At 31.9% G+C, this 23,267-nt stretch overlaps 1 protein-coding gene, 1 long non-coding RNA gene and 1 pseudogene across 3 annotated transcripts; 1 reads left to right on the forward strand and 2 right to left on the reverse strand.

The window, feature by feature from the left end:
- Positions 1-6,351: 6,351 nt before the first annotated feature.
- LOC125219579 (transcription factor bHLH93-like) lies at positions 6,352-8,916 on the reverse strand. 2 transcript variants are annotated; one of them, XM_048121596.2, is made up of 4 exons: positions 8,250-8,916; positions 7,842-8,009; positions 7,591-7,764; positions 6,352-6,684 (listed from the first exon to the last, which is right to left on the reverse strand). In XM_048121596.2, exons 1-4 carry the CDS (start codon positions 8,793-8,795, stop codon positions 6,598-6,600), a joined length of 975 nt encoding a protein of 324 aa, XP_047977553.1. In that variant the 5' UTR covers positions 8,796-8,916; the 3' UTR covers positions 6,352-6,597. The 2 variants fall into 2 exon arrangements, with proteins under 2 accessions (XP_047977553.1, XP_047977554.1); XM_048121597.2 differs by having other exon boundaries at positions 7,597-7,764; positions 8,250-8,913.
- An 8,105-nt stretch (positions 8,917-17,021) lies between these two features.
- LOC148933652 (uncharacterized) lies at positions 17,022-18,528 on the forward strand. The gene is made up of 2 exons (XR_016128942.1): positions 17,022-17,158; positions 18,253-18,528. It is a non-coding gene; the product is annotated as an uncharacterized LOC148933652 (long non-coding RNA).
- Positions 18,529-21,831: 3,303 nt separating this feature from the next.
- LOC125198501 (glutaredoxin-C9 pseudogene) lies at positions 21,832-22,376 on the reverse strand (annotated as a pseudogene).
- Positions 22,377-23,267: the final 891 nt, after the last annotated feature.

Raw genomic sequence — 23,267 nt, forward strand, 5'->3', positions numbered from 1 at the left:
AAATCTAAAATAAAAAATATCAAATTTCATCATCCGAACGTCGTCGGAACATATGCAATTGAGATCTCGTTGGAATCCTTATAAAATTATCTTTAATTTGATAGTATATTTTTTGCGAAAAAATAATTTAAATCAAGAGAGTTAAGTAAATTTAAAGTTTTAAGATGATTTTAATGAGAGGGAATTGACATTAATACCCTCTAATTTTATTTATTAATTTTCTTAATTAAAAATATGATCCATGTGGCATTATTTCAACCACTAGATCTTCTAATCTAATGGCTAAGATTTAGTCTTAGTTTGAGATTGCTAATTAGTTAGCAATTAATAAATAATATATATATATATATATATATATATATAGGGATGTGATCAAATGCAAACTCTAAATATTGTACAAACTCCAAACTATGATCTGGACCGTTAGAAAATATCAACAGATCATGAAATAATAGCAACAAAAAATGTCAACACAATGTCAACGGTTGATGTTGTGTTGAAATTGTGTTGACATTGTATTGATATTGTGTTGATATCAGAATCTTGAAATTTTATACTGTGTTGACATTATGTTGATATTGTGTTGAAAAAGTTTGGAGTTTGTACAATATATGAGTTTGCATTTTATCACTACCCTATATATATATATATATATATATGTATATATATATAGGTTTGTGTTAAAATGACAACCCCTCTTAAAGTGACACCGTGACACCACTTATACAGTAATATTATAAACGCTACACAGCAATATTACAAACACTGCACAGCAATCTATAGATTATTGTATAGTGTGTCGAATATTGCTGGACAAGAAAAATTGTTGTATAAAGAGCAGCAAATTGCTAGCCGAGTTTTTCAGATTTTTTTTTTCTTTTTTTTGCCACGTGGCAGCTTATTATTCATCCACGTGTACAAATGATTGGCTAGGAATAGTGATATGGTGTTATTTTAAGGGTTGGTGGCACCTATGCCCCTATATATATATATATATATATATATATATATATATTTCATCTTGTTTCTTATTTCACATTTTCTCCCTCTACAGCATTCTTGCTTGATTATAATCTAACGAATGATCTCATTTAATTTAGTATAATACGACATCGTTTTGTTGCCTAAAATATTTCGTTGACCGTCCAATAATATTATAATGTACCGTAAGTAGTCAAAAAGTACATTGCAACCAAAATTTTGATTTGTTGCAAAATTCAAATAAATCAATAATTTGATAATTTAAAGGCATGTTTTAAAACCAACAGGCAAAACCAAAATTTGATGAGTTAGCGATTTATAAACAAATTTCCTTTCATTATGTAATCAAATGCAAACTCTAAAGAGTATTGTACAAACTCTTAATTATAATCTGCACCACTATAAAATGTCAACAAATGACAAAATAACAACAAAAAATGTCAATACAGTAGCAACGATTGATGTTGTGTTGACAAAGTATTGATATTTTATATAGTTGTTATTTTGCCATCTGTTAACATTTTCAAACATTCCAAGTTATAGTTTAAAATTTACCGTTTGCATTGTATCACTACTCATAAGTAATATATAGGACAAAACACTATTTTTCTACTAATTATTATTGTGCCACAGTGTAATACTAATCATAAATATATTTTGTATCTGCTCTATTGTGAACAATTATGGAGTATCACAAAGTAGCTACTCCCTCCGTTTCGCCATAGTTGAGGCGAAATTTTTCGGCACGAAGTTTTAGAAGAAATATTGGATGTGTTGAATAAATAGATAAAAAAAAGTAAGAGAGAGGAAAAGGAAGAGAGAATAAAATATAAAGTGAATAAAGTATAGAGAATAAAGTAAGAGAGAGTAAAGTAAGAAAAAAAAAAGGTAGAGAGAGGAAAAGGTAGAGAGAATAAAATATAAAGTGAATAAAGTAAGAGAGAGGAAAATGTAGAGAGAATAAAATATAAAGTGAATAAAGTAGAGAGAATAAAGTAAGAGAGAGTAAAGTAAGAAAAAAAAAGTTACTATATATAGAAATTACTCAACTATGAAGAAACTTCCCAAATTTGTTATCGGGTCTTTTAGTTCAAGTCAATGAATATCCACTCATCACTCGTGGTCTCCATTTCAGTGACCTATGATCGGATTGATCGAAAGTGACGTCACGAGAAAGAAAGTTGATTTTTCAGTGATTGGATAGAAAAGTTATCAAAATATTTACTTGTAATTACCCAAACACTAGAATATTAACCATTTACTTATATCGATATAAATTGTTTCCCATAATGAAAGGACATTCCTATTTAATTCAATAATTAGTTTGTTTTAATTCAATACTTGCATAGGATAGGATACAAATTTTGGTTAATCAATAATTTGTTTGTTTTAATATTCCAATAATTAGTTATGCTTTATGTTATTCCCGGCTTCATGTCATGTACACATCATATCTAATTCTTTGACACATTTGTTACACTCTTTATTATTTGTATCAATATTATGTTGATAAATAACAAAATGTCCTAACCGGACATTTGTTACACTCCTTATTCTTTGCATCAATGTTTTGGTGATAAATAACAAAATATCCTAACCGTGAACAGCGAGTAGTCTAGCACAAAGGCCTCAAACAGTCCGATTAAACATGCCCCGAGAAGGCGAGAACATAACCAAAAACAATAGAAAAACAATACAACAAAACCCGGTGAGGTTCCATTATGAAACCAAATGGGTTTGGATCCCTTGTTGTGGGTGATAGCACAGCCAGGGGCTGCTATTCCACTTATTCAAATATTTTATTTATAAATTATAATATTAAGATACTGATATTTTTTATTATCAATTGATCTGATGTGATCCTCTCCCAAACCAAATTGGTAATAAGAGGTGATGGGAGGAGTAACTGATCATATGTATTTTCTTTATATATTTTCAATATGAAACATTTCGTGTGTAACTACATCAACAAAAACTGTCTAATTTTCTGTGAAGTTTTACTCGATGGCAATATATAAAATTTACTGAATTAGGAAAAATTTAAAAAGAAAAGTCATTTGTGTTCCATAGAATGAGCTAATTGCAAATATATTTAAAAGCTTATCTAATTTCGAAAGGTATATATACAAGATCACGTGTCCCTTATAGTGGCAAAGAAAGGGATTTATAGAAAAGTTTAGATAAGATTAGAATATGTCCAAAGCCATTGAAACAATCTTTCGATGATGAAAAGTTAATAATTAAAGGTCTATATCAATGTATTTATGTGATTGATGATGTTACGAAATCAAATAATGTGTTTTTATTTATTGCAAAATTGTGTGTCCCTCTTTATTGATTTTCCTACATATCTTATGCATGTGAGTATCAATATAATCTAGTTTAGTTCATACTCCATTAGTATTATTATATATTTTATATATTTAGTTTTTTTTAATATTTTAGAATTTTTATTTACTTCGCTAATTTAAAAATTACATAAAAATCATGCGTTGATATTTGTGTTGTTTGTAAAATTAATGACACCAATAACGTGAACTAAATGAGATTGTTACTTATATATGGTGATTATATAAGTTATATAGTGTAATGTTAAAAATTGTAAATTGATTATGTTCATCCTCTTGCGTAGGCGGTAGGTCCACCATTGAATCTAATCTTTCTTTCAAGAGCATTAAATTATATTAATACTCATATATTCAATTATTCTCTTTTAAAAAGATTTGTGAATTTTAAGTTTTTTTTTTTCTTTTGAAAGCATGTCAATTCATTCCCAATATATATTAGAATTAATTAATTGGTAATGGATTGGGGTCCCAATGCAAGTGCAAAGCAAAGATGCCCACTCTCCTAAAGCAAATTTATTTAGGATGTTGATTTGAGTAGCAAATTAAAGAAGACTCAACTTTATAAATTAATTCTTATCAACACTTTTATCACACGCTTGCCTTAAAATTAAATAGTTTGATCTTCTAGTTCCTTGCCATATTGTTGCTTGCTACAAATATTATTTAAAGTATGGGTGGGTGATTTTGAATAGGAAAAAAAATAGTATAAATTCATTTGCTAACAGATTAGCCGGGAAATAGCTATAGGCTATGTAGCCCTCTTATTTTTTAGTAGGATCCTTTTTTTATATTATTAATATAGTAGTATATAATAGTAATACTCCTAGTATGTTGGTAAAAACATAAGTGGCTAGGGGTTCATTTCGGAGTAGACAAAATAATAAATAAAAGATGTCTAAATTTTCCTTTAATTTTTTACAATGATATATGTGAAAGGATTTACTCAAAGTTATAGATGATGGTCGTGACTCTCGGGAAGTAACGAAAGAGCCTATACTTGGTCTTCACTCGTCGATTGATGTTAAGCTGACCTTCTTGTTGTTGCCTTCAACTTCATGACGAGTACTTGTGACTTTGTGTAACACACATGCACCGAGATTCAAATTCTCGATCTATTAGCTGGATGAATAAAGACATTTACCAACTAAGCAATATTTTTGTATATATGTAGAATATTTTTCAAGGAAACCGTTTTATCCAAAAACAAAAAAAAATGATGAACAAACATAAGAGAATATAAACAAAAGGACAACACATATCCTAAATAAATGCATAGATAATCAAAAGGAGAAGTAATTTGATTGGCTACATGGACTTATTTATTTTTGAAAAATACAAATTAAAATTTTGAAGTAATCGTGAAGTTCGATTGGCTATATGGACTTCTTTATTTAAACAAAATACGAATAAAAAATTAATTTAGTTGGGAATCATTTGTGTGTGGATTATAGCGAGAGTGAGGTTGCGATAGGCCGCATCCCAGTTGTCAGAATTGCAATGGCATCTTCATGTTATTCTCTAAATAGAATATTTTACCCTAAAAAAAGTCAATCTATAGTCATGATTCCAAAACTCACATACACTCTATAGTGTATGTAAACTATAATATTTTTGGCTTAATGGAACTCCCATTTTCTCTTAGTGTGACCATTATTTTTAATTAATTGTACTGAGTTTCGAACATCTAATCATTATATCTAGCTACTAAGGGCATATATACTTCGACAGTTCGACAAGTGGAACATCTCGTATGATATGACACAAAATTCACATCTTGAGATGAATTATAAAATTACTACTATCATGCAAGTCATGTTTGACCTAAGTGAAAATGATAGTTATGGGCCCATTAAAAGTACTACTTGGTCCAATAGTAACTGCAAGAATTTTTTTATCATCATGAAATTGGGCTTTCATGGAGGAATTTAACATAGCCCGTTAGGACTTTAGCACATGAAAGATTAGTAATAATATACGTAGGAGTAAAATTTAACTGAAACTTAATTTGGACTAATTGATCTTCGCCTGGTCTAAGACTATTATGAAAATATATACGAGTATAATATATTTAAAAATATTTACAGAGGTTTGTGTTAAAATGACAACACCTCTTAAAGTAACACTGTGACATCATATATCCAGCAATATTATAAACGCTACACAGCAATATTATAAACGCTACACAGCCTGTCTAGCGTATTGGATATTGCTGGACGAGAAAATTCATTGTATAGTGTATTGGATATTGTTGGCCGAGAAAATTTACTCTTGAGCATTTTCTATGATTGTCATATGACAGCTGATTATTCGTCCACATGTAAAAATGATTGGCTAAGAATGGTGGTATGGTGTTAGTTTAAGAGGTGTTGTCATTTTAACGCACCCCTATTAAAAGATTTACAAAGAAACATTAAAATGTTTCAAAGTTTCGAATACAAATATTCAAAAGTGAGTTGAATATTTCTTTGCACCGGAATTTGTACAATCGACTCTCAAAGTTACAAGACTCGCAGCTTCAAAATATATACTGTAGAATATTATCACTAATTATATACTCCCTCCGTCCGCGAATAGGAGTCACGTTTTTCCATTTTAGCCCGTTCGCGAATAAGAGTTCCGGTTCACTTTTTCCATAAATGGTAATAGGGTCTCACCTTCCACTAACTCATTCCACTCACATTTCATTTAAAACTAATATATATAAGTGAGACTCCTATTCCACTAACTTTTTTCCACTCACTTTTCTTAACATTTCTTAAAACCCGTGTCGCCCATGAATGAGACTTCTAATGGCGGACGGAGGGAGTATATTGGAGATAATATTTTTTTGTTTATTAAATGAAAAGTATAAATAACAAATGGTGAATATTTTTTAACTAGATAAAAGGAGAAAATAAAGTAGGAATTTAAAGATGAGATTTTATTTTCCCTAATTTTTTAATACGGAGTAATAAATTTATAGTCAAAGAACACACCTCTGGGGCTCTGGTAATGTTACATAACGACGACGGTAGAAACAAAATTAAGGTCATAAAAATCACACTTTTTTATTAACCGTACAATCAAAATAAACTACAGCCCTAATACAATATTTTGTTGGGGAAAAAAAACAAAAAACAAACAACTACTTCCCTCCACTTGAAAATAAATTTAAAAACACGCGGGAATTAAACCTAATCAACATAAAATTATTATCCTTAGCAGAACTAAATACACAATATTTTTTAAAATAATTCGAGATCAAATCAATTAAATTGACAGTTGATTATCAGAGACATCTTCCTCCATATCCTGCGTTTCTAAACAGTGCTTGCTTTATGTCTTCTGCACCCAAAGCTGCCCTCTTCTTCATATCCTGCAAATCACATAATTACTTAATTGATTTACTTAATCTAAATTATAAATAAATCCAACTATATTGTTATTAAAAAAAATTATATGACGAGAAAACAACAGAAACCATGAATGAACTTCGGTCAAATTCTGGCTCATCCCGCGTCTTAAAAAATCAATCAGAAAATCATAAAGTTTAAATTTCTTCGAAAACATCTAATCGCCTACGTATAATATGTTGTTGATATTTTTTAACCAAATGAATAGATGACCTCGTTCAACTCACTATTTTCCAGTGTCATATCATATACTCCACATTTCGCTAGAAAAGGTCATTACGGATTATTGGGAACAAATCTGAGTTTCGTGGTTATTGATCAGATTGACTTTTACAATAACGAGGCAGATCGAAATTTAATTAAACTTCATAGAGGTCCATCATAAAATATGGATTAAATACATAGAGACTCACTTTTCCTCTCACTAATTAGTTTTAAGAAAAAAACTACTAGGGTTTGATTAATCTTCCTTGTACTTGCACGTAGCAGGTTGCTTTAATGAAAAGGATCGTAAAATTTAACCACATTTGTAAGAAAAAAATAAGTGCATAAATATAGTCGGTCAATTTCTGGCACACAACATGATAATTTGGTTCAGTTACTTGTCGTGTAATGACTTGTTTGGGATAACAAGGTATGGACCGACCTCATCAAATACATCTCATGTAACATACACTATTCACACACAAACAAGGCCACCCACATGTATATGTCCAAATTTATGCTATCTCCAATTCGAATATATAATTTTCCTACGTCATATGCAAAACTAGAATTGAACCAAAAAATTCACATATTTAGCCACAATTATCTCTAAATTAAACAAATACTAGTACTTATTAACCATTTCTCAAGAATATGTAACATACATTTACCTCGGAGCATGAAGCTTGCATTGCGAAATCGTTGAAGCAACTAATAACACAATGTTGAATATCAATGCCCAATGCCTCTAGAGTTGTCACTGTTGATAGCAACAATCCTGGCTTTGCACCACAGCATATCCCAATCCTTGTCTCTGAATCCATCCTTTCCACTTCAAACTACATTGCAACCACTTATTTTTATCATTTTATTTATTCTCACAAATCAAATTAATTAATTAAAATTATATATATACCTTGGGTGAATTTCTGATCAAGATCTCCTCAGGCTTGGGGTTCTTGAATATGCTCAAAAACCCCAATTCATTCCCTCCCAAATTCATTTCTTCTTGCAAATTGTTTATGCTATTAAGCATCTCCTTCATGTAATCTATTGTGTCACCAAGTATAGATGTCCTGTCCATCTTCAAACCATTTAATATATTAAAAAATTAAACATAATTTGGACATTCATAGTAGTAGTATAATTTATTCACCTAGACTTTGCTGTAAAAATAATAAAGTTTGGTCAAATTCTGGCTCTTTCCGCAATTTTCGCATTACATTAATTTGTACATTCATATAAATGTAGAGAAAAATCATAAATTTTGGTCAAATTTTAGTAGCAGAACGCTGGTAGTGAGTTAAATGATGTCGCCTGTTACCTTGCTTATCTTGGGAACGACTGATCGGAGCATGGAGAGGCGGTCGTTGAGGCGCTTGCGGCGCCTTCTCTCGGCCATGAGGTTCTTGGAGGGCTGGCCGTTGTTGAGCTTCTTCATCTTGCTCTTCCTCTGAGTCTCATGGCCAAAGCCGACGTTGAAGCCGGGCTCGGGCTTGAGGGGAGGCCCGACATCCAGCCCGTTTCCGAAGTCGTGGAGGAAGGAGAAGGAGGGGTCTTCGAATTGGGGAGTGGCGGCGTAAGGGAGTGTTTGGGAGTTGAGGTTGGGGTTTGATGAATCGGAGGAGAAACCGGGGGGCGAAAGGTTGTCGTCGCCAAACGGGGCGCTGTAGTAGTAGTGGTGGTCGAGGATGGGGAGAGACAAGTCTTGGAAGCAAGTGTTTGTTGGGATGGAAACATCTTCGAGAATGTTCCAATTGGTGGTGAAGTCTTGATTCATGTTTGTGGTGTTGTTGCAGTGATCCTCCATCTCTCTTAGGCCTAGTAGCTCTTCTAAGAAACCTTGTTGTTCTTTTGAGCACAACTCCATTACTCTCTTAATCTTTTTAGTGATGTGTTGGTTTTCAAGATTTGCATCTTCATGATGCAATATATAGGAAGGTGGGGGTGTGTTGTTGAGAGAGAGAGATGGTAGGGTGAGGTGTAATTCTAATGTCCAAAATTGATGTTAGTATGCATATGATTGATTATATTTTATCTTTTTTTTTTTATAAACTCTACTTGAATTGAGATGTGATTGGTATTAATAATTACTAGAAAAAACTTCCATTTTTTTTTTCTGATTAGTAGTCCGGTTGAGTTTATTAGTTATAAGAAATATAAAGAAAAATTTGGTGGAAAATATAGTGGGACGTGTGTTTTATTTTTATATATTAATTTTAATAAATTACAAGTGAAATGCATAACTTACTAACCATTGATTGAAAAATTGGAGGCTCTTAATTGCAGACGGACTAAAGTAGCAAGCCGAAACTCTTAATCACGGATGAAGGGAGTACTATACTTTTTAGTTGACTTGTGATCAATCTAATACTCCCTCCGTCCCGCTTTAGCAGTTGCATTGACTTTTCTGTCCTCTTTTTGTAAAAATGATAAAAAATAATTAAAGAGGAGAAATGATAAATTAAGAGAGAGAATAATATAGAGAAGAATAATATAGAGAAGAGTCTTATCTAAATTATTGTCTCTCTTACTTTACCATTTCTCCACTTTAACTATTTTTTATCATTTTTACAAAAAGATGACAGAAAAGTCAATGGGACTGCTAAAGCGGGACGACGGAGGGAGTACCTTTCAAATCTTGCAAGTTAAATCAAACTTAGTTTCTAAATGGCGCTGATGTTGATTCAAGGAGAGCCTCAATTCACTTCTGCATCGCAGTGTGTTTAAAACCTCAATCGTGAATAAAAAAATTCGACTTCCAAATCACAACCAATTTCATTAAAATTAAATCTCAGGTATAGAAAAATTATAATTTAATTTCCACTGAAAACCAGGAGATTGGTCAGAAGTGATTGAGAAGATTTGATTTAAATGGCAATTTTTATCGAATTACTAAAATAGAGGGGAACGTGGGTAAAGGGTAATTAAGTGAATGGGATATAATGTCATTATCATGGAAATATGGAGTATCAAACAGAGTAAATATTTAAATTGGAAAGCTTACAACTTTGACCCACTTTTCTGTCTCAACCGAAAAGGATGGACTTGGCATCATAGACCTGTCAGCTAATTTCTAAAATATTTTCAAATTTAATTTTTGTTACCTATGTACTTTGCCCATCTACATGTGCAAAACCAACTTCTACCTCACGTACCATACACGGAAAATCAGCTAGCCTACACGTTATAACAATATATAGATCAATAATTACATGCCACATAAATTTGATTTTTGGGATCAATTTTAAGACATTTAAAATATTTGGCATTGTATAGTACTATCAAATGCCCATGACCAAATGGTATTGTGTCTATGGGTAATTTACTTGCTATGGTTTAGGTATTGTTAAATTTCATGGTTTTGGTGTTTCTTCTTTTCCTACTATTTGATCAATTGGGTTTCATTTTGTTTTCGTGACTTTTTTTAGTTTGTTTGGCTGGTAGATGGTTTGTGATTGTTCGTTTAGTAGACATACAGAAGATACGAGAAAGTTATTCGGGTAGGAGATATATTATACCACAGATGTGTAACACATGACATACAAATAGGTAGTGAAGATATATATCCAACGGATGTGCAATTAGCATGCCAAATATTTATTGTACTCCTTGTGCCCGACCAATCTCTTATATCGACCTGTATTCAATAAATTGTCGTGGTGAAAAGAAAAGTTCGGGCACAGAAAAGAATGAAGTGTGAGCCACTTTCTATTTTTTTGGCTTTGTTCTAAGATTCAACAGAGTTGTTGGCTATGTTTGTTTCTAGCTCATATCTTTCTTATAATTGCCGAAATTTACGTATCTTATAAATTATGATTGTTGCCAAAATACATAACAATTAAATGATATACTAACATTCATACATCTGGCGCTTATTTCACATTTTTTATATTAGGATCGAAACCCAATAGAGATCACACAAATATGTGTTTATTCTATTCTAACGATATGAATATTATTTTCTTAAAATACAATATTTTTATTCCCAACTATATTCTTCCCCAATCAAGCGCAAAGAAGGGGAATTTTTTATTTTATATATATTTAAGGTTTATATATTACTACTACTATTTACTTAATTATTGGCAGCCCACGGAATAAACTCAAAACCGTGGTTTTCTATGGAGCAGTGTTTGTCATGTTGCATTTGTTTGCTAGTTAGGTACGTACCTTTTTTTAATGTGACATATAAATCAGTAAAATGGAGAAAAACAGATATAAGTACACAAGTTTGTTTATGTAAAACTCTTACATAATGAGAAAATCAAATAAAATAGTAGTATAAATAGTAGTCCTCATCATTAGGTTCATCATACTCTTGAAAAGGCTTTATAAAAGGTATGGATTATCCAAAAAGGGAGGGTTATCAAACTCATAAAATAAGTAAGATTTCAACAACAACAAAAAAACTTATTTAAGTGAATCAAACACTTTAAAGTCTTACTTTTGCATTGATTTTTTTTTTTTTAACTTGTGGTCATCAAATCACAATTTAAGGAGATTGTATCGTTTAACATCAATGTCGCTTAAATTTATTTTGACAGTGTCTTGATCTTAGGAGTTGCTAGGGTAAATTGACTAAGTCTCATAGTTTTTAAATTACCTAGATGTTAGAGACCAATTTTTGTTTGGGTAGGCGACGTTCAATCTAGTAATGTGGTTTAGTTTTATATTCTTTCGTGGGCTCTCTCTTTTCTTGCTATTTGTAATCATCAGATGTCAGTTTAAGAAGTTTGTATTGTTTACTATATAAGCGTCTTTAAATTTGTTGTGTGTTGTAAGATCGATATTACTATGGATCTAATATTGTTGAACAATGTTGTGGTTATAGTTTGGTAGTTGGTTTTATATCTTTTGTTAGCTCATGTTGGTCTATTAGTGTATTTTTTATGTTGTTTAGGTATTACTATTATTTGTATTATCACTCTCGTGATGGACTCAACTTATTAGCTTCTAATTTTGAACATTTTTTACTTACAAAAAAAATCAACGATTTTAAAACTAAAGATTATGTACAAGATTTTACCCACGTTTACATAAGTTGTATTACTGCATGTGCATATAGTCTTGGTAAATCACAGGCTAATAAACAGATACAAGACATAGCAAACGATTGGCTAGAATCGATGCATTTGGTGAAGAGAAAATGAATCTAAACTATAGACATGTCATGTCACATTCGACACTCAATGTTCAATGGAGTGAAATTATGGTAACTCGTTCTACATTTAAATAAAAAAAATAAAAACAGTTCGAAGAAAGATGTGTAACACACGTCATTTTATATTCCTAACTCTTCTAAAAGTGTCCAAAACAGTGGAAAAGTCACCCTTCAGCCAATAAAAAAAATTTATTCACCTAGTGGCGGATCCAAGATTTTTCATTCGGGGTGCAATAAATAATTATACCAATGAAGCTTCAAAATCTAACCAAATTTTTTTCTTTTCTATAATTTGTTTTCTCCATCAAAATTTATAATTTTATTGTTATTAAAAACATGCATCAAAAGATAATTGAAAAGATAAATACTAATTATATTTTATGATGAAAAGATATGCAAGAAATGCACGCGCCGCTGGTGGGTTTCGGACTCTGGCTGCTGCATCAAAAGACATGGTTGAATACCGCTAGACCAAGCATGCGAATTGATAATAGGTATATATAAATCCATTATGATGTCAAGATTTGGGGATACACTTGTACCCCTTTCTCCCATGTGGCTCCGGCACTGCCCACGTTATAGCCGCACCTCGCAGTGTTTTAATTGTTGGTATATTTTAATTGGAATAAAACAAAATTAATTGGACAAAAATAAATAGTATGGAATGGAATGAAAAAAATGAATTTATAATAGATATTTTGTAGATAAATATTAAAAAATAATAAAATTAAAAAATTAAAAGAAAATACCGCCGCAGCGGTTGTGCGGCTTGCAATAGACCGCCGCTGCACTGTCGGGTACCCGGCTGTCCTCCATGCGCCGTGGCTCCCCTCCGGCTTGCAATAGATCGTCGCGGCTGCGCCGCGCAACACGGCTGCCACCGTGGCTAGTCTATTGTTGTTATTCTAATATTATACCACATCCGTCCCCAAAAAATAGATAAACTTATATATGACACGGACTTTAATGTGCAATTGGTAAAGTAAGAGAGATTTAAAAAATAAGAAGAGAGAGAGAGAGAGAGAAAAGGTAGTGAGAGTAGTATTAGTAGATCGTGGTGTCCACATTATTAGTGGTATGTAATTGGTAAAATCTTTCCATATTTAGACTTTGCCTAGTTTTGGAGGACAACCGAAAATGATAGAAAACTAGTCTATTTTTTGAAGACGAAGTGAGTATCATTTGTTCCATTATATAGGTATACATACATATCATTTTGAAAATAATCTTATTTTTTATTTTTGAATCTTAATTCTATATAGTTTATTTAATTATTTGTAGTAAGTTTTCCTTTCTGTTAGACAAATCTCATTTTCCTCCAATACACTTCAATCATTATTTATCTATATTCCTTACAGACTAGGCTCATATTTTAAATTGTGTGTAGGATTATAATTTATTAAAAACTTTTCATATTTGAACTTGGTTTAATTTCGAGGAATAACAATAATGATAAAACTATTGTATTTTTTTAGGACACATATAGCTTTGATTTTCACAATTTCAATTCGCAACTCACCGTAATCAGATCGAATTGGGTTTTGCAACTCTACACCATGATTTGAATATTTACAAATTTGGACATTCGCGACTTGGACTCTCGTATAATAATTGCAAATTGTGAGAAAGCTATTTATATTGATATTGACTACAAGTGAATAATACTGTGGTTTAGATAATTTAAAATTTAATGCATTCGTAAAATTCATAACACAATTATTACCATCTTTTTAGCACTTTCAAGGTAAAAGTACACGATTAGTACGTTATGTGTAAGAGATTCTCTTATATATGATCTTCCCACATCAGCTTTTTGTTAATTTCTATGTAGCATGTCACCCATATATCTTTTTGCCCCTACCACATTTAAATTTTAAATTTAAGAATATTTTGCACCTGCTATTATGTGTTTAATTCATTTTTTCCTGTGTTAAAAGTGACTATTTTTATGGTCTAACACACCATTAAACATATCCAAACTCTTATCGAACACACATAATTCAAAATCATATTTTACTAAACAAATATAAGCTCACAAAATCAAAACTTATACCATCATATTTTTATATTTGTAAGATTAAAGTATAAAATTAGTTTTTTTTTAAAATTAGGTTAAGGTTGTTTTGTAGTGTGTTTTGTGATTATTGTTTGAAACTTCTCATTTGGTTTGGAGTTGTTGTAAGAGCACATCTTTTGAACAGGCTTGGCGGATAAAGGTAAGGTGTGTGACCGTGTGCTATACTCTTTTTTGTTTTTCTCAATTCGACAACAACATTTTCTTCTATATTGATTTTGAATTAAACGTTTGATTTTTTTTATATGTACATGTTGGTTTTTGTTAATGTTTCAATTTTAAAGTTCTTCTATATTAATATTGCTTTGATGCTCGCTAATCTATCAAGTGGTCTTCGTCTATTATTTTGGTATTATTCTTTACGACAACCTACTTTTTTCCACTTTTAATGCGGTTAATATTAACTACTACTAGAATTTATTATTTAATGGTTTGCTTACATTTTGTAAAGAGATTTTACTTGGATTCACATGGTTTAGTCTGTCACGTCATGGTTGAGGAATTTTTATCGTTGGAATATGGTACTCCTACTATAAAGCCTTAAGTTTTCTTTACAAGAACATATATAAATATTTTATAAAATTATTATATGTTTCGTCATCTGTCCGTCCCATAAAAATTCATTTCCATTTATGAAAAGCAATCTCCTCAGCTCATGAAAATAAGGATATATCATTTTCGGTTCGTCCCATAAAAATAGTTCATTTCCATTTATGAAATGCTCTCTCCCCAACTCATTATCCATATATACACATCAATTTATTTACAATTTATACTGCTACGATTCACCAATAAACTCTAATAATAATATGAGTCACATTATCCACTAACGCTATTTTTACTATTATTCTCATAATCTCTCTTCTTTTTTCTTTATCAATTATGCATTAATTTTCGTGTTATCCCAAATGTTCCTATTTTTTGGCACAGATGGAGTAATAAATAGTATTGAAACTTTGATACTCATATTGTAATTTTCAATATAACATGATACAATACTAGAAAGTTACGGTATGGTTATAGTATAGGTTCTTGTAAACTGCAGTGTACCAAAACTTCAATATATATCGTATAAATATGATATGTATTGAATTTTCGGTATACCGATAATAGCATATCCGATAAATACACCCGCCAACTAAGTTACCCAATCAATCTTGTTTATCTTCAGACTTTTCTGGAAAGAAAATCCATGAAATCAAGAAAACCTAAACAAGGTATCTAGTTCTCATCAGCTAGATCACAGGTGATCAATATACCAACTTGAGTTTTAAAACAACTTTTTTTAATAAAAAAAATTACACATGAAAACGTACATGTTTGCAGAGATTGGAATTCATGGGCCAATTTGATTATTGATTAACTTTGTCTTTTTTTGCTCCATTGTTTTCTGTGCAACTTCGAAACGACGAATCTCTCGTCATTGTCAATTCTTTATATGATTGAAAAATGATTAAAGCAAAACCATGTTCTAAATAAGTTAATTACCTTCGAGCAGTATAATCTACGTGGTAGTGAAACTATTGGCTAGTTTGGTTTATATATTTCCGGAGTTGATTGTTTCAATTACTCACTCGATTTAATTATCTAAGTGGTTTCTCCCGTGATTATTCTATTAGCTCATAATTTTTGTTTTAAGTTTTTTTCTAAAAAAATGCTGGAGATGAAAATCTCAAAGGTCGAGCTAGTAGCTACCCATGTTAGAAACAATGATTGTTTCGTTTTTTCTAATATTTAGTAGAAATGTGGAAAGTTACGCAAATAGTAGGATTGATTCTCTTCATGGTATTCTTTTCCCATTGATTCTCCTTTTCTTTTTCTATGATCATTAGAGAGATTATCGATTCGTTTAGTTAATTTTATAATTGGGAAATCAAATAATCACACAATGCTCGTCCTTCCAGTTCCTCAATTTTATTTTTCTTTTTTCCTTTAACACGTTTCCAAAATAGATGAAATAGACTTACATACGAGTTATGATCATACTTATTGTAACACCCCGGAATTTAGAACCCTAATTTTAGAGCCCTAGAATTAATTGTTGATGACGTGGAATCAAGAATGCTTTTATGAGATGAGTTTGTGTTGAAAGTTTGAAAAGTCAAACTATTTGATTTAATGATGTGGCATATGATTTACTTATTGATTATGTGACAATTTAATTGTTTAAGGGTGAGTGAGAATATTAGAGAAAATTTCCATAAATACTTGTCACCCTAATCCTCATAATTTTCGAACCCTAGCCCCTTTTTTAAGAGGATTTCTATTTTTCCGGATTTAGTTTAATTCTTGGGATATTTATCCAAATTAAGTTCTAAGAGCCAATTATTTCCTTGTTAAGAGATATAAAAATCGAGCCCCCTTATTTTCCTAGTGATTTTCGAAAATCACCATATTAGAGAAGGAAGGAATTATTTTATGAATCCCTTATTGATTTCCTTCCATACCTAGAATTTAAATATTCTATCAAATCTTTCCATACCTCAAGAGATCTTGCCATACCTTATTTTAGTTATTATTATAAAATTCATTCCCTTATTTAAGAGGCTAAATACACGCCTAGTTTCATTCCCCAATGGGAGGATCCTTTTTATTTATTTAATTTTGCTCCATGATATTTTATTCTACTCCGGAAAAATACCAAATGAAATCTTGGCTAATTAGAAGTCATAATTTTCGAAAACTTCATGCCTTGTGACCTAGTCTATTTTTGTTAATTCTTCTTCCCTACTCCATAATATTTATTTATTTAATTGTGGAGAATAAAATCTTACCAGATATTCTAAAGATCTTTTTGTCTATAAATAAGGAGCCAAGTCCCCAACCCTAGATCATATTTTTCGGCCCCCTCCCACCCCTTCATACTCTCTCAAATTTTTCTTCTACTTTACTCCAATAATTCTTCAACCTTTGAGAAGAATTAGAGTTTGAGCCTCAAGATCCTTGAAGAACCAAGTCTTTTCTTTGATTCTACCGATTGATTTTTCTTCAAAAGGTATTTCTTTTATTTACACCCAAGAATATGTCTTCTTCTTCGTCTCTTTTTTAAAAAAACCGATTAAACGGTGTTCTTGAACCCTCATGCATCCTATTTGAGTGAAGTGGGATGAAGGGAATATGAAAAAATGTATGCATGTGTGTGTTGTGTGCCGTGTGTGTGTGAGTGTGTGTACCGTGATGTGTGTGTTGTGGGTGGTGAAATAGTGGATGAAATACTAATGTGTGATCTAAGTTCGAGATGTAATTAGATTTATATGATGAGTATGAAATAGTTTTCTATTATAATTATGAGACATGAAGGAATAGAATTTATATGACAAGTATGTGACATAGTTTTGCATGATGAATATGTAGTTTTTATGATGAGCATGTGACATAAGAGGATAATTTGTTGTGATGAATATGCGATACTAAGATGAGTCAAGGGAAAGGGAAAAGCGATGAGACATGCATGAGTTAGGAGTTGGAATTAAATCTAATATGTGATTATGTGATTAAAAGGTGAAACCTCGAGTGCGAAGCAGGATAACAAAGGGAAAGAACATTCTTGAAATCTAAGCAGTCAAGGTGGGCTTTACTCTCAAAAACTCTCTTTTATTTTGTCAAAGATAATTATCGGAGCTATAAGGGTGGTTTAACTGTTATGCCATGCCTATGTTTGTTTTATTGTGAGATTGTGTGCCTGATGCCTAGTTTGTGAGTTCGCTCCATTGGGCTATAGGGCTATGGATACGATATACGAATTCGGGTCTGAGTATGGGCCGCAAACCCTATCAGGCTGTGTACACGAGGGGATCGGGAGCCGTCCTAGCTAGTCGGCCGGTCTCGTGGGCGAAAAGCGTGGCCACGCTTTCGTCGCACCATGGAAAGATTGTGATATGTGGTTGTGGAATTTGATGAGAAAAGTGGGGAGTTATTTGATTGGCCAATCTATGAAAATATTTTGTGATACTCGATGATATTTTATTTGATAAATTGTAAAACTCGAGTTCACTTGGTAAGGGTGGCATAACTTATAAAATGTTTTGGCAACGAGCTCACTGAGTATTTCAAAATACTCAGCCCTGCATGTGTTTTCCTTATGTGCAGGTTGAATGACGACGAGCGGTGGCGGGTGTTGAGCATGATAATTAATTAAGATGGATGTTATGAACTTCAAGCGTAGTTGTGTCTTCATACATGGCTATTCTTTCTCTTGGTCGTTTTCCGCTGAGTTTTGATGCACCTTAGAGTCCGTCGTTTTTGGATATTTACATCTTTCCTTCGATTTGAGGCCTTAGACTTTTTCTTGTGATTTTATCTTAAATATTATGTCGTACTATTGAGAATTTGATCGTTATTTATGATACCCCTTTCTCTTTCTCATTCAAGCTTTTAGGCTAAGTTGTCGCTTTAAATACTCTGATAGTTCTTTTAAATCTCTTGGTTAAAATTCTTTAAATGAAACCCTAGCCTTGTTCATTTCTTCGAGTCCGTTGGATAGCAGTTGCCGCATTTATTGTACCCTAGGAGAGCGGGCTGTTACACTTATATTCTTGAATTATTGTAAATGAATCAAAATACGAGCAACGTAATCCAATGGGTGTGATTGAGACATTGAGTGGCATAAAACTCGTCCTTTTTTAATCAAATGTTGAGGGATCGTTGTCTGTCTTTCAATATACCGTTGTTTCACCCTTCAAGTGGCCTACAAATCAGCACATGGGATGGTTATTGGACCCTTTGATCCGAGAATACCCTTGGTCTAATACCAACATATATGAGCAACGTAGATATCGTCAATAAAAAAAACTCATTATGTGTAAAAGTAAACCTTTTTTTGTTATTAGAGCATAATCGGTGATCCTTTTATGTTATTTTATTTTTTAGAAGAAAAAAAAAACCTCACATTACAATCGGTAAGGATTCAATGCCTACAAACAAAATTTTTTAAATTTAAATTTAGAACATTGAGACAATGTATAAGAGATATTGTAATCTAAGTTGGTGTTTGGTTTCCTAGATAAAATAGTACAAAGACATAATCTACGATTAAATTATCACGTGATTATCCATTTAGGATTGAATAGTAAAATTCAATCTTATGAACCAAACACACACATATTTAATTTTGATATATAATCTTGCAGACCAATCTAACGACCTCTAATAGAGTTAATTAATTTATTCAGGTATGCGTATGTAATATTTACACCCGTCACTAAATTAAAATAAAATCTTTGTCATTCAATTATTATAATAGGGGAATTATATATCTGTACGGCTTAGTGTAATATCTAGATGAATATTTCATTACCAAAATTAAAATTCCCACCAACTCTAAAGTGAACCAATTAAGTTAGAAAACAGTATCACTGGAATTATTATTTTCAAGAAAAGCTGTTCGACCTTTTTAAAGAATTGGCAACAAATAATATTTATATTATTTAGAAATCATTCTCAATTCCCCACCTGCAATATTATAATGAAGAATGTTGAAAGGTTTTTAAATTATTGTTTTATACAGACAGTACTTTTTTTCCGGATATTTAATTGTATTGTTTATTATGGTGACTTCCCTTTAATGTTAGTCAATTTTATATGAAAGAATTAACTAAAAAGTATAGTTAGTAGAAAAATTACAAGATAAAAAGAGAAAGAACATATCAGAATCCCTATCTCTCTATCGTCCAAGCCTTCACTCCATCATCATTCTATTTCTCTTCCTACTTAAGTATTATGTTAAATAGTCGTGATACGGTCATGGAAGTCGTGCGTCAAGGATTTCAACTACAGCTGGATTCAACCAGAAACCGTCCTATCAAGATGATATCCGAAATCTATGAAACTACCACCATCGTCTTCGTCTTGGAAACAGCTTCGCGTGGGTATCTTGCACATCTCAATCGGAGTCCGAATGAGAGAGTTATGGCGGTTTTACAGAAGTCGAGCAGAACTGGCGAGGGAGTGCAGAGAGAACACCCGGGCAGGTGTTTTGCACCCTGCAATTCACCCGACCGGGTGAATCACCCGAGACATAGTTTTTTAGGGCCTTTTTTCCACATTTTGGGCCCTTAGTATAAATACCTTTTGGTGTCATTTTCATTCTAGATTAAGATTGTGATTGAAGTTATCTCCCTAGTGGGTTTTTCCTCTTTGAGGAATGTATCCAATTCCTTCCTTGAAGGTTGCTTGTCTCAATTTCATAGATTGATTCAAGTAGAGGTATGCATCAATGGGGTGTATCCATTGAGTAGTGGAGCTAAGGGGTGATAGAGCTATTGAAAGTTGTCTAGGGTTGGTTCCATTCTTTTGGTCAAGGTCCTATGGTCATAACTCTTTTATCTCATCATTATACACATGCTTTCCATTCCTAATCTTCCATCAATTCTTGTTTAGATTCATTTTTTGTTGGTTGGATCTTTTATTATCTTTTGTTTTTTTTTGAGAAATTGAAAATAGCATCACAAAAATAGTTAGATCAAGCATCATCAATGGGTAAATCTTTGGGAAATGGATCATAAAATACATGGATTCTTATCAAGTCGGTAAGACGTTTTTCCTCCAATTAATATACTTCTACGTCTCAGTTTAAGAGTCACATTTTGCCATTTAAGTCCGTCCCAGTTTAAGAGTCACATTTAGAATCTAACATATTTGGATATAAAATTTAACCTCATTGTTGATGAAATTTACACTCAAATGCCATTACTTTCATAAAAATAAACAAAACAAAATCCTAAACACACAAAAAGTCAAAAGGGTCTCACTTTCCACTATCTCACTTCAATTATTACACACTCCAACAATCACTATCTCACTAAATCTTACTTAATCTTACTTTTTAAAGTGGGACGGATAGAGTATTAAAAGTCCAAGTCATCATGACTACATGGTCATTAAACGGAACCATTATTGAATTGATTATAAAAAAGAAAAAAATTACTAGCTAGAAAAGTATAAATTTTAAATTTGTGACTGGAATCTTTATATATCCAAAATGAGTGCTTCAGTAAAGAATTTCTTCAATTAAAATTCATAAGAGTATATGATGGACCAAGTCCAGTGTTTTACATAATAATGTGTTGAGTGTACTGTCTAAAGTCATAGTAGCATTTGAAAATGAACACGGGTAAATTTGATATATCATTTTTATAGAATACTTGTTTTGGAAATAATATTAATTTTTTACCAATAAAATATTTATTAAATAGAGAAAATGTAATCGGTGCCATGCATGGAAGATATATCCAAAATAATAATGTAATGGACGCTTAAAAACCTAATGAGTTTAATAAATCAGTTACTATTATTTTAAAAATCACCCATACAAATTTCCATGTATAATTTATTACATCCATACTAGCATTTACTTAATTTTTAACTATAGTTTAGAACTTCCTCGGTCCCACCTCAAGTAATTAATAGTAGACTAATGTATTTTTAGCAAGAGATTTAAAGAAATGATATTTCAAACTAATTAACATGGTTTTGGAAGGCCTTCTACTATTATATTAAATGCAAATTTCACAGTAATGGCAACATGAGATATATATTAGCGAAAAGAAGGAATAACATGCTCAGATTTCACAATGAAATTGTTTTAGTTAGTAGTATCTCATATTTCACCTTCAATATTAAGAGCACGACCTACAATCTTCAATATTAAGCACACGACCTACATAGTTTTGTAATAAAAAGGAAATTAATAAATTATATCATAGGCACAATAAGGAGAGAGTAAGGATTTATCAACTTTTTCCCTACTTTACAAATTGTAGAAATTATTAGAAATGGTTGACCCACACATTTTTTAAATTCCAACCGAACATTTTTTTTCTGCATCCGCTACTGCTTACAGCCACAATCCTCCGGCTTGCTTGAGCAATGGCTTGAGCTCCTCCCTGATGAGCGTGGCAATAACCCGCTCGATCCCACCAAACCACCGGCCCCCAACGAACACGGCCGGCAACTGCATCAGCACCCCGCCACCCGACTCCCCCAAATGACGAGCCAGCTCATCGACGTGCCTCTCCTCCACCTCGCACACGTCCGGATTGGCGCCGACAGACTGGAGCAGGCGCCTCACAACGAAGCTCATGCAGCAGCCTCGTCGTGCCACCACTACCACGGGGCTCTCCTCCACCATGCTCTTGCACTCGGCCGCTCCGGCGGCGGAGGAGGAGAGCTGCCGTTGCATATTCTTGAATTCTTGACCTATTGACATGTTGGATGCAAATTGAGTTGCATGCGTCATTGGTTATAAATAATTGGGTAAATGCTCCTATGTCCTAGCTATTAAATTCTATGTACTTGTTGTTGTGGCATATTTTATATCTACTCGTTTAAATATATTGATTTTACAACACATCAATTTTGGATCCACGTATACATAAGTAAAAGGGCTGAAACTTTATAGCACCAAAGAAAAAAATTTAACCTAATAAACCAAGTAATTAATGTTATGCTTGTGAAATAAATATGGAAGTTGAGGTTGAGAAGAAAATCATTTTTTTAATCTAATTAGTGGACCAGGTAATTAATGTAGTTGTAAATTGATGGAAAAAATAAAATACGAAGTTTTGTCACATTTTGATTTATTGCAATTTTGAAAATTAAATAGAAAAACCATAAAGTTTAGATTTATTCACAATGGAGTATTATATGGTGATTTTTTTATGAAATTGTATCATATGACAGCTGAAAAATCATATGTAAATGTCACCACCGATTAATTAAACAATGTTGTTTATTCATAAAGAAAACGACATTATTTGGTTGAAAATAGGAACAATATATTACACATGGACTATCAGGATATTCGAGAATAAATCTAAACATCATGGTTTTTTTATCTGATTTTCAAAATTGTAAGATCGATCAGGATTTGACATATTTTTACAATGTTTCTGTTTTGACAAAACACACTTTTAGGTCCTTATGCTTTTATCATAACTTTCATAAAATTCTTGTACAATTTTTTCGTTTTAATATGTCTTTACACTTTTATCACAATTTTCAATGGATCTTGTACAATTTTTTCATGTTCGAAGAGAGTCCCTTTACTTTTATCTTGGATAACATATAATCCATATAAAATGAGATTTAAGGAACATTTTAACTTT

This window comes from Salvia hispanica, chromosome 1, assembly GCF_029641045.1.
Source record: "Salvia hispanica isolate PSC_SH4W2 chromosome 1, Shi_PSC_v1, whole genome shotgun sequence".
Taxonomy (NCBI): Eukaryota; Viridiplantae; Streptophyta; class Magnoliopsida; order Lamiales; family Lamiaceae; genus Salvia; species Salvia hispanica.